This window comes from Phocoena sinus, chromosome 3 (assembly GCF_008692025.1).
Source record: "Phocoena sinus isolate mPhoSin1 chromosome 3, mPhoSin1.pri, whole genome shotgun sequence".
Taxonomy (NCBI): domain Eukaryota; kingdom Metazoa; phylum Chordata; class Mammalia; order Artiodactyla; family Phocoenidae; genus Phocoena; species Phocoena sinus.
In genome coordinates this window covers 56,486,751-56,502,862 of record NC_045765.1, presented here as the reverse complement: position 1 = coordinate 56,502,862, position 16,112 = coordinate 56,486,751, and the positions used below count along the sequence as shown (strand labels likewise).

The 16,112-nt window shown below is 54.1% G+C and overlaps 1 protein-coding gene across 1 annotated transcript; it reads left to right on the top strand.

Moving 5' to 3' along the window:
• Nucleotides 1-11,032: 11,032 nt before the first annotated feature.
• On the top strand, nucleotides 11,033-15,086 carry EGR1 (early growth response 1). The gene is made up of 2 exons (XM_032628199.1): nucleotides 11,033-11,910; nucleotides 12,598-15,086. The coding sequence occupies exons 1-2, from the start codon at nucleotides 11,610-11,612 to the stop codon at nucleotides 13,890-13,892; spliced, it is 1,596 nt and encodes a 531-aa protein (XP_032484090.1). The 5' UTR covers nucleotides 11,033-11,609; the 3' UTR covers nucleotides 13,893-15,086.
• Nucleotides 15,087-16,112: the final 1,026 nt, after the last annotated feature.

Sequence of the window (16,112 nt, the reverse complement as noted above, 5' to 3'; positions counted from 1 at the left end):
AGAAAGTGTCAGAGTAGAATTCAGGGGAGAGACACCCTTGTTCTAGAAAGATCTCCAGAGAGTAAGATGCTGCAGTCTCCTGCTAGCAGCTACCATATGGCCAGGAAAGCAGGTTAGGCCTTCTCTAACCTTAATCCCATTTGCTGCATATCACACACACACACACACACACACACACACACACACACTCAGATGACACACTTCCATCCACAGTGACCAGTGGCTAAGGAGGTCACTGCCAGATTCCACATTGCCAGGCTCTCCGTGCACATCTGGGTTTCCCTGTGTCAACAGAAACATGCTCAGATTTCCAAGTTCATTGGTCCATTGCCATGGAAACATTCAGCCTCCTAGAACTAGGCACAGGGCCTGACCCCTGTGGTGCAGGGTAGGAGAGGAGAGATGGAGAGTGACAAACAGAATGTGGGGGAGGAGGCTGGGGAGACACATCTGGGTATATGTGACCCCTTGCTGTCTCGTCCCCTGGGACCACCTACCCTCTCCCCTCTGCCTCAATAGATCTCTCTAGGCCAGGGGAGTGGGGAAGAGAAGTCATAACAGGTGTATGGCTAGAGCTATGTGGAGAGTGCTTGATCATTGCCTAGATTCCCACTGGGCATTAAGAGAGTTTAGCTCTGGAGTGGGGGCTGAGGTCTAGCCCTGTGACTCATGCCCAGACCATCTTGGGGACACTGGGCAGCCCTCCAGGCCGGAGGTCCCTGGCTAAAATGGCCTCAGGCCTGAAGCTGCTTCAGCTGGCTCCCCCTCCCTTTCTTGTGTGTGCCCCACACCCAAAGAACCTGCTTAAAATGGGATTTCCAGGCTGTGATGTCAGAGGAAAGGTAGCTGCCGCTCCAGCCTATGCCAGCTCTTCCTTGACCGGTAGAGCTGAGCCCAGCCTTGCTCAGCCTGGAGGAAAGGGTGTTAGGTAGAGGAAGGAGGGGCTCTGGGGGCTCTGGTCCCCATATATGTGGCATTCTGGATAATAGGGAGAGACTGTTTCCAGGCCTAAAGGTACTGCTGGCTTCCCCACTGCCTTAAATATCAGCCAGTACGTGATCATCTCCCTCACAAATTCCCCCCAGTTTTTCGCTCTCTGAGCTGGGTCAGGCCTGCATGGGGGAGGAGAGCACCTCAAGTCTTAGAGCCATTTGGTTTCTACCTGAGAGCTTGTCGCTTATCTAGGCTGCAGGCAGCGATGGGTGGGAGGGATACCTGCAAGGAGGAAAAGAGCCCACTAGATGGCGCAGCTCGCTCCCACTGTGGGATTCTCTGGCCCTTGCCGGGGACAGTCTTACATTCAGCAGTCAGTCTGCTGAGTAGGATGCTTTATACCCCACTCCCTGGAGTTGGAGGTTCATGAAGAAAGCATCCTTGTGGGTAGATAGGACAGCTGTGGATTCTCAATCACTTCCTAACCCCAGTTTGTGTGCACAGGAGATGGTCAGACCCAGTGGGCAGGTACTCCCTTTGGGCGAGGATCAGGTACCTCCTGGGAGCAGGGAAATTGCCAAGCTGAACCTGGGAGGGCCCTACAGCCCAAGGAACCCAACCTGGGCTCTGAAATGGCATCTAGAGAGGATGCTGGAGCTGATTTCAGGGTCAGGTCTGGAGAGGGACCCAAGAGGTGGCAAGGGGTAGGGAATTTGGGAGGGACGGGTTGGGCGGGAGAGAGGAACGCTAACCTAGCTGCAGGATTCCCTGGATATGATCTCCTTGATGGCCACAGTGGCAGTCCCAGGCCTGCCCCCAGGTGTCCCTGTCCCCTTCCCCTTCCCTTATTTTCATCTGGGGTACTGTAGGGATGAAAAAGGAGACAAAGACCCTAATCTCCAAACCCTGGAATCCCAAAGTACTTTTCCAGCAGCCAGGGCCGAGACTCCTCAATGACCTACCTTTGCCTGACTTCTTTCCCAAACTGACCCCACCAGCCCTGAATACCTAATGTATTACCCTCTCCTTTTGCCCCAGCCAGATGAGTGATCAATAAATAATGCTGCTTGAAATACTAATGGCAAGTTTTACACCAGCATCCCTTAGCTGTGCCTGTCACTGGGGAACTCGCTAGAGAGCTGACAGAAATGCATGGCCCCCCAGAGAGCTCTCTCCTTTTTCCGTCAAGAGAAGGTCTTTCTTTGCCAAGATTTCGATCTGTTCCTATCTCAGCCAGATCATGATTCATTGCCATTTGGTTAGAAGAGGACAGGTCCCCCAGAGACCAACTCAGCCAGCCTCCCAGGAAAGGATGGAGTAAGTTAAACCAAGCAGAGACCCTTCTTGATTCCTTTGTCTCCTCTGATGCCACTGAGATCCCATTTCCTCTCTTCTATGTCCATCTTGGACCTGCCAGGTCCAGCTTTCTGAGTGGTGACTCAGGAGGAGATCTGAGGCTTCCCTCCTCCCCCCGCCTCAACTATTTAGAGCCTGAGCAGAAGGGACTCACGTGCTCCCAGACTTCTCTGGCCCAGTCATTCTCATCTGGCTCTGTTCTCCCTGGAAGAAGAGGACGAGGAGGAGATGGGAGCTCTTGGCCCTCTTGAGCCCACCTGGTGGGCTCCCGGGGCCAGCGTCCTCCTTTGGGGAAGCCAGGCCCACTCAAATCTTTGAACACGCAGTGCCTTCTGCCCGAGCGCTCTTGGTCTCCTGCTTCACTTGGTCAGCTCCTGCATGTGCTCCAATTCTCAGCTTAGATGTGACACCACACTCAGTCCAGGCCCCTGTGGCCTTCTGTTCTCTTCCCTGACAGCATACATCACCCTGTTTCCCCACTGGACTGAAAGCCAGGGCATAGGTGATGGGTCTACCTGGTCCACCAGCATCTAGTACAGGGCCTGGCACACTATAAGAACTCAGCACATTTTTCTGGAATGTTCGAATGATATCCATGCAGTATTCTTCTGCTCCTGGAAAAACACCAACCTTCCAACCTCAGCATCTCTCTGCTGAGCTGTCTGCCTGCACCTGAGGATGGGTGTCTGCATTAAACAGCGGCTGCCCAGATCACCTACCCTCGCCTGGACTCCCCCCCCGCCACCGGCATGTGCTCATGCTCACTTGCTCTGCTTTTCTCTCCCTCACACACACAGATGGGAGTCAGCTTTCCAGCCACATTCAGTTCTCACTTTAATTCAAAAGCTAAATTGGGAAGAAGAGCAGCTTCACACTCCCAATTTAGCCTGGGAGAGAAAAAGGGAGACAGCCTGGATGTTGCCAGGGAAAGGAGAAAGTCTGGGTCTGGGGTGGGTAGTGGTGGCAAAAGTACCCAGAGCCCAGGAGAAGACCGTGAGACCCCTGCCACCCAGCTCCTAAAAATAAACCATCCAGAGTTATGACCCCAAAGTGACCCCCGTAAAGCCTCTTTCTAATACCAGTGCAGCCATTCTGGGCATTACCCCAGTCTAGGGGTGGGATTAGAGGAGGTAGAAGAGACTTGAGTTAAGAAAACTATCCAAAGAGGGAGATGCTGCTGCTTTGGTCATTGGTAGTAGGGAACCAGAAAATCCTTCTTAAATCTAACTTGAATCCCTCTGGTAATTGCTGAGATGAGATGAATGATGAATAGAAACAGAATCCATAAACAGATACTTGCTCACTAATATTCATTATTCACAATAGTCAAAAGGTAGAAACAACCCCAATGTCCATCAACAGATGAGAGGATAAACAAAACAAAATGTGGTACATACATACAATGGGATATTATTCAGCCTTAGAAAGAAATGAAATTCCGATGCATGCTACAACACGGATGAACGCTGAAAACATTATGCTAAGCCGGGCATCAAAGGACAAATATTATGGACAAATATCTTCACTTACATGAGGTACCTAGAAGAGGCAAATTTAGAGAGACAAAAACTACAACAGAGGTTACCAGGGGCCAGAGGGGAGGGAACAGGATGGGGAATTACTGTTTCATGGGTACAGAGTTTCTGTTTGGGATGATAAAAAAAGTTCTGCATATGGATACTGGTGATGGTTGCACAACATTGCAAATGTACTTAATGCCACTGAATAGGACACTTAAAATGGTAAATTTTATGTTATGTATATTTTACTGCAATATATTTTGGAAAAAAACAATGAGTCCGATGTCAGCCTAAAGACATCGTCATCCTGCCATGATGGCTCTCTCTGTGGCTTGACCAGAGGGAAACTGGGTCCTTTCAGTTCCAAAGATCCCCTCCCTTTGCTGATAGGAACAGAAGTGCAGCCTCTGCCCAAGTGAAGCTCTTCTCCCTGGTTCTGGGTGCCAGCTTCCTCTTCAGTCACTCATTTTGACTTTGCCCTAAAACAGCATTCCTCATAATATGGGTAGACCAGATAGGGTGATGATTAGAGGAGGAAAAAGAGAGGACTCTTCCATCCAGCCTCTCTAACTATCCTATTGCCTCCATACCATGGGAAATGGATGCACTTTGGGCTGAGATGCCTGTCAGTAAATGTGGGTGTCAGTTTTTCTTGCTCTCTGCCTCTGACTCGGAGGCCCCTGAAGAGAGTCTCTGTGATAGCTGGTGCTGATGCACCCAGACCTCACCCTCTCTCCTGGATGATTGCATGGTTTCCTGGCTGGTCTCACCACCATTCCTCCCCCACCCAGCCTCCTGGAATTATTTTAAAATGGTGAGTCGGCTCTCTGACTGACTGGGAACCACGTCAGTGGGTGGGAGCTGGATTAGGGGCTCCCACAGTCATTGTGCTTCCCCCATGATAGCACATATCACACTGTTAAAATTGCTTGTTTACTTGTCTGTCCCCCTTACTGGGCTATGACCTGCAAAAAAGGGAGAACCCTCCTTACTTCTCCTTATATCTTTAATGCCTAGAGTGGAGCAGATATGTGATAAGTAATCGTTGAATGAATGAAGTGAAATGATGTGTTCACGTGTCTGCTTCCCATATTTGATTTGACTCAAGAACCCCGGTAAGATGAAAGCTTTGTCTGATTCATTCTGGGGCCCCAGAAAACAGTTCTTGGGATGAGCTGGGGTTCAGCTAGAGGGTTCTAGACTGTCTGGATTGGAATCCTGGCTCTACCACTGCCGGGCTCTCTGACCTTGAGCAAGTCGCCTGCCCTCTCTGAACCTGTTTCCTCTTCAGTGAAATGGGGATGAGAATGGAACCTACTTCATAAGGCATTGTGAGGACAAATGCCTGTCAAGTGTTTAGCACGGAGGCTGTCACATCGTAAATGTGTCTTGGGGGTGGGGTGAGGATAGAGAATGCATCTAGAGATTAAGGAAAGTCAGAGGAAACGAGCACCACCACCGATTTCAGCATCCTGGTGTTTAGAGGGAGGGGACGGTGAGGCCAGTACCAGAGTGGGGTAACCCCAGGGGCTACCTGTCCCCGCTCCCTGCCCTCCCCCCAGGTCTGCAGAGTCCAAGCTCACCCACCACGAAGCTGAGCAGCCCTGGCGCTGGGTGGTGGTGAGGGGCCAGAAATAACCGCAGTTGCTATTCCTGCCTTTCTGGGCTGGATGGGAACGCTGCCTTTCTAATCTAAAGGCTGCTCTAGACTTCCTGCACATCAGTGGGCTCTTATGTAACACTCCCCTCCCTCTGCCTGCCCAACGAGCTTCCAGAGATTTCTGCAGCCAGCTTTGCTGCACACTCAGCTGGGGGTGGGGGGAGCAAGGAAGCCACCGCAGGATGGATTGTCCTCTAAGCCCAGGATCTTGCTGGCCCTGAGCCTGGGAGAGGGGCCACTCAGCACGGGGCAGAGGGACTGATGTCCAGGGACAGCGGCCTCTTTCTCCATCTGCAGGATACTCTGGGGCAGAGAGGACCAGGAGAGCAGGCCTAAACGATAAAGGTCGTCTATCTTGACCCACTCCCTCCCTCTTCCCTCAATGGCCCCTCTGAGCCACCTCCGTGACTTCCACTTCAGGCCTTACCTAACTTTGTCCGGCACATGACCCCTCAGGCAGACTCTGAGGACAGCAGCCCAGACCCCAACTCTCGCAGGCAGACCCCCACCTGGGCCAGTCCTCCATGGGCTCTTCCCTGCAGCCCTGGAAGCCATCTGGAGGGCGCATGCCAGGCACCTCTTCAGAGCCCAGTGGACCCCCCTCTTCCTCAGGCCTCAGCATCACTCTGCATGGGCCTATCTCAGAACTTGCCCTTCTCCACCTATCCTAGGGCTCAGGGTCTCCTCTGGCACCTGGTTTCCTGTCTGTAATTGGAGAAGATGAGATGGTTTCACTCTACAACACTCTGGGATGATTCTCTCTCATTTCCCCCCTTCCTCCATGTCTCCACTTCTCCCCACCCTCTCAGTGCACCCTCTGTCCCACCCCATACCTGGCCTCTTCAGGTTTCTTCTCTCTGCACCCAAAGACCCTCCCTGGGGTGGGAGCAGAGCTACCCCCAGACCCATTGAAGGCCAGGCCCTCCACGTTTCCAGCGGAGCTGATCAGCCATCGGAAAGTGTGACAGGCACCCCAGACAGAACCAAAGCAAGAGTCACTTCCTGAGCCCTGGGCGGGCCACAGTGGTGGCAAACCACGATCTGAGCAGCACATGTGGGTGCTGACGTAGCCTGGGGCTGGGGAGGAGGAAGCGGCAATGGAAAAAGGGGCTTGTTTTACTCCGAGAGCTGCAGCCTGCTCAACCCTGGGTCAGGCATGATGGTTCCCACTGGCTTTCTCCTGCAGCCTCAGCTGCCCTGGACCAGCTCAGTTCTGCTCTCACCTCTGCCTCTTCCTCTTCTCTGGTTTGCAAGGAAGGTCTGAGCACAGATAGCAGCTCAGACCTGCATACCCTCTGAGGGCCTCTCAAGTTTTCCAGGGTTTTTGGCATCAGTCACCCAGCAGGCAAGGTCTGAGAGTCCCAGACTCATCCCCGAGCCCCCCTGAGGCCCCAATGACACGCGGGCCAGGGTGCTCAGGGCCTTCCTTCTCTCAACCTGGTTTCCTTTAGGCCCCAGACCTGTTGTCCCATCTGGGTTGTTGGTCACAAGTTGGGTGCTCACAAACCCTCCTTGGGAGGGGCCAATTCTTTTCACCATGTCTCCTCCCCTCTCTGTCCCCCCAGTCACAGCGAACAAAAGTGTACCATTGGCCAAAAGACAGACCAGAGGAGAATGGGGATAACACAGATGCTCCCAGCCCCACTGCTGAGAAGGCAGACCAGCAGTATAACCCTGTCCAGGAGGAGGCTTTCCGCCGGGCTTCTTTTTCACTCATGCCCCCTCACAGCGAGCGCGAAGGTGGGCAGTGTGTAGGGGCTCTGAGCCAGCTGTTGTCACTGTTTCTGGGTGGAAGCTGCCTTCCAGGGACATATACCGTGGAGTCAGAACAGAGTTGAAAAGGCCACCTCCTCCTTAGCACTGTGTCTGATACACGTAATGGCCAATAAACCTCTTTTTAAAAGAATGAATGTTTTATTCATCTGTATCTCCTACTACTTCCCAATAGGAACGCTTTCTACTCCAGCACATTTTTTCTAGACAGACCACACATGGACTCTCCTGGCCAACGCCCCCCTCCCCAACCCCGGCCTGAAAGTGCCTCTCATCTCCTCACCACAAAGTTTGTTCCTCATCATGTTCTTTCTCCTCCAAAATATCATCCTTGTCCTTTTCCCAGCCCCCTATCCTCTATGTTCTGTAGCGTAACTGACTTTTGGTGGCTAACAGGGCTGCTGCCTATTCTTAATTCTCTTGTAACATGGAATCCAGGCTTGCTTCTACCCAACTGTAAGCTTCTCAGTGGCAGGGGCCTATGTGTTAGGCCTTATTCCCAGGCCTTGCCCACAGAAAGTCCTCAAAAAAGTTTTTTGTTGTTGTGTATAATGGGTGTATTAATCAGAACCTGCTGGGTTGTAACAGAAACTGAAATAAGTTTTATTAAATAAAAAAGGAATACACTGACCTGTGTAACTAAAAGGCTCAGGCTGTATCCAGAGACTTACTCTCTATGTGTGAATCTATTTTCTAATTTTCTCTGCACTGGCTTCATTCTCAGGTAAGCTCTCCAGTCCTGATGGCAAGATGGCTTCCAGGCTTACATTCCATTGGCTTAGTACCACCTGGGTAAGAGAATTCCCCTTGTTCAAGAGTTCCAGAAAAAGTCCAAGAAGAGATTATCATTAGCCTGGTTTGGGTCATGTGCCCATCCTGATTCAGTGGCTATGCCTAGGGAGATGGAATGCTCCTGGACTGCTGGATGGAAGCGTCCTAGACAGATGGCCAGGCAAGGGTGACATACCCTCTCCTAGAACTAGGATGGGGTTCTCTTCCCTCAACCACATGGATTGGGGTGGCTCTCCAGAGGAAATAGCTGGCAGGGAGCACTTAGGAAAAGAAAGGTTGGACATGCAAAGCAAAAGATGTAGATTGTTAGGATTTCAAGTGCCCAGCTTCAGTGAGGACCTGAAGATACTGTAGGTCAGTTTACACATTAGAATCACAGGGGAACCGGTTTGCCCTGGCTGGGGGAGGAAGATGTGCTCTTGGAGTCTGGGCATCTCCTGAGAGACAGAAGAAGGATCCTAGGACAAAGTGCCTGCTTAGTTCTGGCCCTCATGAGCTCAGGAAGATTGTGATTCAGTTAGCCTAGGGTAAAACCTTTCTTTTTCAGAGCTCCACAGTGATTCTGCTGCACAGTCAAGGTTGAAATAATTCTGCTCTAGGAAATGATGTACTACTGCTGCAAGAAGGATTCCGATTAGCTCTTCAGGACAATGTCCGCTGTGTTAGAATTGGAATGTTTCTCCTTCTCTGTACAACTTTTAAGAAAAGGGTCACTGGGGTTTGCTTGGAGGCTGAGGATGGGTGGGTGAGCTGTGGGTGACCCTGTGGGGGTCATAAATAACAATAGCCACTGTTTACTGAATGCCAACAGCAAGGCAGGCACTGTGCTTTAGGACTTCACAGACAGCAGTCCACGTGAGTTTCAGTCTTCACAACAATCCTTCCATGTGGGCATCATTAACATTAGCTTTTTTTTTTTTTTTTTTTTTTGCGGTACGCGGGCCTCTCACTTTTGTGGCCTCTCCCGTTGCGGAGCACAGGCTCCGGATGCGCAGGCTCAGCGGCCATGGCTCACGGGCCCAGCCGCTCCGCGGCATGTGGGATGTTCCCGGACCGGGGCACGAACCCGCGTCCCCTGCATCGGCAGGCGGACTCCCAACCACTGCGCCACCAGAGAAGCCCAACATTAGCTCTTTTTTACAGCTGAAGAAAGATACAAAAATCCTGGCCAAGGTACCCCACCAGGAAGTGGCAAAATGGGCATTCAGACACAAGACATCTGACCCTGACTGGCCTGGCCTTTCTGCCCAGCAGGAGGCCTCAGAGAGGTGCCTCACTCTTGCTCCTAATGAACAACAACTCGGTAGGCGGTGGGAGTGGACACCCACCAGGCCCTAGCATTTGGGATGGGGAGTTCAGACCTAGAGCACAGAGAGGAGGGAGCCCTGGTTCACTGCCGGATTCCTTAAGCCGGTTTTTATAAGAAAGTGTGTGTGTGTGTGTGTGTGTGTGTGTGTGTATGTGTAGGATTCAGAGGGATGAAGCCCAAGATAGCTACGCCCCCCCCCAATTTAAACCCTCCGACACCTACTTCCTGAGGCTGTTTAGGTTCAAGCAGACCCTAACCCGCCCCCTTCCCTCCCAGTATCGTCAGCAAGTTCCTTCCACACACACACTTTCTGCTTTCTTTTTAAATTCAGAAAAACACCACCTCCCCTGGATTCAGAGCTAGAGCAGAAGCCTTCCCCTACCGGAATCCCAGTTCTCTTTTGGTTGCGCACTTGATTGTGGGGAGGAGGGCGGGGACGAGACAGGGAGGGCTTCCTCGTTTGCGTCCCGCTCCTGGGAGACCTGCGGGAACCATTCCAGTCTACTCCCCTCTCCTCCCACCCTCGCCCTTGGCCTGGCTCGAGGAGGGGAGTGTTATCCCGCCCGGGATTTGGGCGCCTCGGCTGTGGCGGCTCCCCAGGGACTGCAGGGGTAGCCCAGGATGCGGCGCCTGCTCAGTTCGCGCTCACTGCGTCTAAGTCTCCCCCAGCCTGGCGCAGCGCCCAGCACAGAAGCCGGGAGGGGGAGCAAGACGGCGGCGGAAGAGCCCACTCGGCCAGGGGCCGGGGGAACCGAGCTGGAGGGACCTCCAGAGGGCAGCACCAACCCGCCAAGCAGGTCCTCTCTTCGAGCCAGCCTGGGGTCCCCAGACAGTCCACAGGGAAGCCTCCTTTTCAGATTCCCACACTTCCCGCCCCACCTCCACCTGTTCTGGATAAAGGTGGGACAGTCTCCCACCAACACAGGGACCACCAGCTCGTGGTGGGAACAGCACTCAGGTCTCTCCAGAAGCAATCAGCTTACCTCGTCCAACCACCCAAACGTGGGATCTTCCCCAGAGGGACCAGAGAACAGCCTTTTGGTTCGGGTGGCACAGAGGGATCCCCAAGCTCCAGCAGCCCCACCCCACTGGCAGATGGCGGAGAAGCAGATGGCCCACTGTACCGCACAGGAAGGAACCCAGGAACCATCTGGCCGTTATTTCCTAGCCTCAGTTTCCCCTGCGACACTTGGAAAGGCACCATGCCATTGGTCGAGGCCTGGGGTCAGGGCCCCGCCTCTCCTGGGCGGCCTCTGCCCTGGCCAGCCCAGCAGCTCCTCCCCTTCGCTCCCGCCCGGCTCCCACGGTCCCAGAGGTAGGCGGGCGAGCCCTGGATCACGGTGGCAGAACCCAGGTCCTACTCGCCCTCGCCCCCGCCCAGGGCCCGGGCTTTCCCAGCCCAGTCCCCGCCGGGAGCCTCGAAGCGCATAGAGCTACGCGCCTGGAACCCTCCCCGCCTGGGCGTCCCCGGCTCTTGCGCGCGCGTAGGGCTCCCGGCTGGGAACCAGGGAGGAGGGAGGGAGGCAGGGAACAGCAAGCAGCGACCCGGAAACGCCATATAAGGAGCAGGAAGGATCCCCCGCCGGAACAACCCTTATATGGGCAGCGCCTTATTTGGAGCGCCCAGATATGGCCCGGCTGTTTCCGGCTCCGGGAGGAGGGAAGAAGGCGGAGGGAAGGGGCGGAGGCAACGCCGGGAGCTACGGAGCAGCTTCGGTCCGGGAGTCCTCAGCTGTGGCTTGAGCACTAAGCTTCCTCAAGGCCTGGGCACCCAGGGTGTGGGAACCGGCGTCGGGCCCAGGGTGCGGGATGGCAGTGCCTATGGCTCTTGGAGAGGGGGCTTCACGTCACTCCGGGTCCTCCCGGCTGGTCTTGCCATATTAGGGCTTCCTGTTTCCCATTTATGGCCATGTACGTCACGAAGGAGGTGGGTCCATGTCGTTCCAGACCCTTCAAATAGAGGCGGATCCGGAGAGTCGCGAGAGATCCCAGCGCGCAGAACTCGGGGAGCCGCCGACGCCAGCTGCCGCCGCCGCTGCCACCAGCTTCCGCCGCAGGACCGGCCCCTACCCCAGCCTCGGCAGCCGCGCCGCGTCTACACCGGCCGGCGGCGAGGGCGAGCCGGCAGACCCCACCTGCGCTCTCCACAGTGTACCCCGCGCCCCGCATGTGACCTGGCCAGGCCCCCGAGAGGTGTCCCCCGCAGCTCCTGCCCCGGGCTGCGCCCACTCGCCCCAACACCAGCTCTCCAGCCCGCCAGTCCGGGATGGCGGCAGCCAAGGCCGAGATGCAGCTGATGTCCCCGCTGCAGATCTCCGACCCCTTTGGCTCCTTTCCTCATTCGCCCACCATGGACAACTACCCTAAGCTGGAGGAGATGATGCTGCTGAGCAATGGGGCTCCCCAGTTCCTCGGTGCCTCCGGGGCCCCGGAGGGCAGCGGCGGTAACAGCAGCAGCAGCGGGGGCGGTGGAGGTGGAGGGGGCGGCAGCAACAGCAACAGCAGCGGCGGCGCCTTCAACCCTCAGGGGGAGGCGGGCGAGCAGCCCTACGAGCACCTGACCGCAGGTAAGCTGTGGCCTACGTCGAGGGCTAGCCCCTTCGCCACCATCCTGGCGTCTGGTCCTTCCCCACGGCCTTTGCAGCGCCCCTTCACCGCGGCAGTGCTTCTGGACTTCAGGGATGCAAGTGGGGTTTCCCTTCACATTCCTCTCATGCCCAAGGTCCTGTGTTAGAGTAATGCCTGGGGACATCCCCCCACCCCCTCCTCGTCCTTAACGGTGCGCAGGGGAGCCAGCTTTTGTTTTGGATGGAGAGCTGTGGGGGTGGGGGGAGGGCTTGTTTTGACGAGCAGGGCTGCGCCCCCTCCGCCTCCAGGAAGGCTAGCCTGCCGCCTGTCCCCAGGGAAGGACCGTGATCCTTGGCCAGGGATGTCCCGGCAGCCCCGGGTAGGGGTCGCGCACTAGCGGTGGCCGAGGGGTTGCTGGCGGGAATCCCTCGCCCTCGCAGCCGCTGCTGCGGAACGCTGGGAGCTGCAGTGGAGGGGGATTCTCCGTATTTGCGTCAGCTGTTGTTGAAATGGGTTCTGCCTCTGGAGCGGGTCCAGGAACATTGCAATCTGCTGCTATCAATTATTAACCAGCTCAAGAGTCAATGGTAGCTGGCCCGACCTCTCGCCTGGCAGCGTGGGTCCTCCTCGCCCTCCAGTGATTGCTCTCCAGTAACCAGGCCTCCTCCCTCTCTCTCTCCTGCCAGAGTCTTTTCCTGACATCACTCTGAATAACGAGAAGGTTCTAGTGGAGACGAGTTACCCCAGCCAAACCACCCGGCTGCCCCCCATCACCTACACTGGCCGCTTCTCTCTGGAGCCTGCACCCAACAGTGGCAACACCTTATGGCCTGAGCCCCTTTTCAGCCTGGTCAGCGGCCTTGTTAGCATGACCAACCCCCCAGCCACCTCATCCTCAGCATCATCTCCAGCGGCCTCCTCCTCTGCCTCCCAGAGCCCACCCCTGAGCTGCGCAGTGCAGTCCAACGACAGCAGCCCTATTTACTCAGCGGCACCCACCTTCCCCACACCTAACACCGACATCTTCCCTGAGCCACAAGGTCAGGCCTTTCCAGGCTCAGCAGGCACCGCGCTTCAGTACCCACCTCCTGCCTACCCTGCTGCCAAGGGTGGCTTCCAGGTCCCCATGATCCCTGACTATCTGTTTCCACAACAGCAGGGGGACCTGGGCCTGGGCACCCCAGACCAGAAACCCTTCCAGGGCCTGGAGAGCCGTACCCAGCAGCCTTCGCTCACTCCACTCTCTACCATCAAGGCCTTTGCCACCCAGTCGGGCTCCCAGGACCTGAAGGCCCTCAACACCACCTACCAGTCCCAGCTCATCAAACCCAGCCGCATGCGCAAGTACCCCAACCGACCCAGCAAGACTCCCCCCCATGAACGCCCCTACGCCTGCCCCGTGGAGTCCTGTGACCGCCGCTTCTCTCGCTCAGACGAGCTCACCCGCCACATCCGCATCCACACTGGCCAGAAGCCCTTCCAGTGCCGCATCTGCATGCGCAACTTCAGCCGCAGCGACCACCTCACCACCCACATCCGCACCCACACAGGCGAGAAGCCATTCGCCTGTGACATCTGTGGGAGAAAGTTTGCCAGGAGTGATGAACGCAAGAGGCATACCAAAATCCACTTGCGGCAGAAGGACAAGAAAGCAGACAAAAGTGTGGCCTCTGCCGCTACCTCCTCTCTCCCTTCCTACCCATCCCCAGTGGCTACCTCTTACCCATCCCCAGCCACCACCTCATACCCATCACCCGTGCCCACCTCCTACTCCTCTCCCGGCTCCTCGACCTACCCATCGCCTGTGCACAGTGGTTTCCCGTCACCCTCCGTGGCTACCACATACTCCTCCGTTCCCCCTGCTTTCCCTGCCCAGGTCAGCAGCTTCCCTTCCTCAGCTGTCACCAACTCCTTCAGCGCCTCCACAGGGCTTTCGGACATGACGACCACATTTTCTCCCAGGACAATTGAAATTTGCTGAAAGGAAAGGAAAAAGGGAGAAAATGAAACACAAGAGACTTAAAGGACGGGAGGAGGAGATGGCCTTAGGAGGGGGCTCCTCTTAAGTCAGATGGAGGTTCTTAGAGCCAAATCCTCCGAGGTCTGTTGGCCAACAATTCTTTCTGTCCACTTCCCTTTCCTCCCCAGGACCTACTCCCTTTGACTTCAGCTGCCTGAAACAGCCATGTGCAAGGTCTTCACTTCTATCCAAAGAACTTGATTTGCATGGATTTTGGATATATCATTTCAGTATCATCTCCATCGTATGCCTGACCCCTTGCTCCCTTCAATGCTAGAAAATCAAGTTGGCAAAATGGGGTTTGGGCCCCTCAGAGTCCAGCCTTGTACTCTTGTACAGTGTCTGTGCCATGGATTTTGTTTTTCTTGGGGTACTCTTGATGTGAAATAATTTGCATACTCTATTGTATTATTTGGAATTAGATCCTCACTTTGGGGAAAAAAAAAAAAAGAAAAGCCAAGCAAACCAATGGTGATCCTTTGTTTTGTGATGATGCTGTGACAATTAAGTTTGAAGCTTTTTTTGAAACAGCAATTCTCGGTATTAATCGGAGCATGTTTCAGAGTGTTGTTCTGTTAACCTTTTTGTAAATATTGCCCGACTGTACTCTCACATGTGGCAAAATATGGCTTGGTTTTTCTCCTTTTTTTGAAAGGTTTGGGGTTTTTTTTGTCCTTTTGGTTTAAAAAGTTTCACGTCTTGGTGCCTTTTGTGTGATGCGCCTTGCTGACGGCTTGACATGTGCAATTGTGAGGGATGTGCTCACCTCTAGCCTTAAGGGGAGCAAGGAGTGGTGATTCAGGGGAGGCTTTGGGAGCAAAATAAGGAAAAGGGCTGAGCTTGAGCTTCAGTTCTCCAGAATGTAAGAAAACAAAATCTAAAAATTAGAACTCTCAAAAGTCTATTTTTTTAACTGAAAATGTAAATTTATATATATATATTCAGGAGTTGGAATGTTGTAGTTACCTACTGAGTAGGCGGCAATTTTTGTATGTTATGAACATGCAGTTCATTATTTTGTGGTTTTATTTTACTTTGTACTTGTGTTTGCTTAAACAAAGTGACTGTTTGGCTTATAAACACGTTGAATGCGCTTTACTGCCCATGGGATATGTGGTGTATATCCTTCAGAAAAATTAAAAGGAAAATAAAATAGCTGTGGTTGGGTGTGTTTCCTGGGCTAGGGGGAGGCCTCTGTAGTAGCCGTCTCTATCGAGGGGTTTGAGGGGCTTTTCCAGAGACCAAGGATATTCCAACCAGAGACGTGCCCACTGTGTGTCGCTGGAGTGAATTCTTTGAGAATTGGGTTTGGGTCTCCTCTTCTTGATACTGGGCCCATTCCTCAGTCTGGTGGGCTTCAGGCTTATCTTGGTTAGTGAAAGCTAAAAAAGGCCAGAGGTAGAGGTGGAACATGTGTGGCCAGAGGTAGCACCATTCTAGCCCCAAATGTCTGACCAGCCCTGCCTCCATCTCTACCCAGGGTAGGGAAATTCTGTGTTCTTGGGAATCCCTGCCCTATACACCTGGGGGAGATAAGGGGTGGGCAGAGGGCTTTGGGAAACAGTAAAAGCTGGGGCTGCCTCAGACTCTTCCTCCCATCCTCCATGTCCCCAGAAGCCTGAGGGTATCGAAGAAGGTTAGAAGAGGCAAGGACCAGTTATCAAGCCAAGAATCCTTCCAGGAGAAAATCTCATTACTTGCCAGCTAGAGCTGTGATCCTTGGCAGCTTCCTGTGACACAGGGCAGAGTGGGCTGGAGGCTGGCCTGGTGTCTATTGTTCCACCTAGACTAAGTCTGTCCCCACTATGTAGGAGGCCTAAAGTGCTAGGTTCCTCTGGCCCCAGCCCCCAGAGGGTCCACACTCATAGCCAGAGCAATTCTCGTGGGCTTGTGAGCATCTGTCTATTCTGTGAGAGGCCTTGAGCTGGCCATGACAACAATGCACATTGTCAGTTGGGGAGATAGAAATGAAGCCAAAAATTATAACATGGTGCTAGGTCATATAACATGGGCAAGCATGAGGCTCTCTGGGAGTACTGCGAAGGACACTCAACCCACCCAGGGGCTTAGGAAAGGTGTAAAAGTTGAGTTTGGCAGGGTAAGTAGAAGTCAGCCCGATTGGCTTGCTTTGTGTGTGAGACAGGGAGGATGGATGGATGGATTACTGAATGGAAGCACTAC

Excerpts from the sequence above, each read along its gene's own strand:
- EGR1 (XM_032628199.1), top strand. The coding sequence starts at position 11,610 with ATGGCGGCAGCCAAGGCCGAGATGCAGCTGATGTCCCCGCTGCAGATC. Across the intron at positions 11,911-12,597 it reads CTACGAGCACCTGACCGCAG|AGTCTTTTCCTGACATCACT; the intron begins GTAAGCTGTGGC and ends CTCTCCTGCCAG.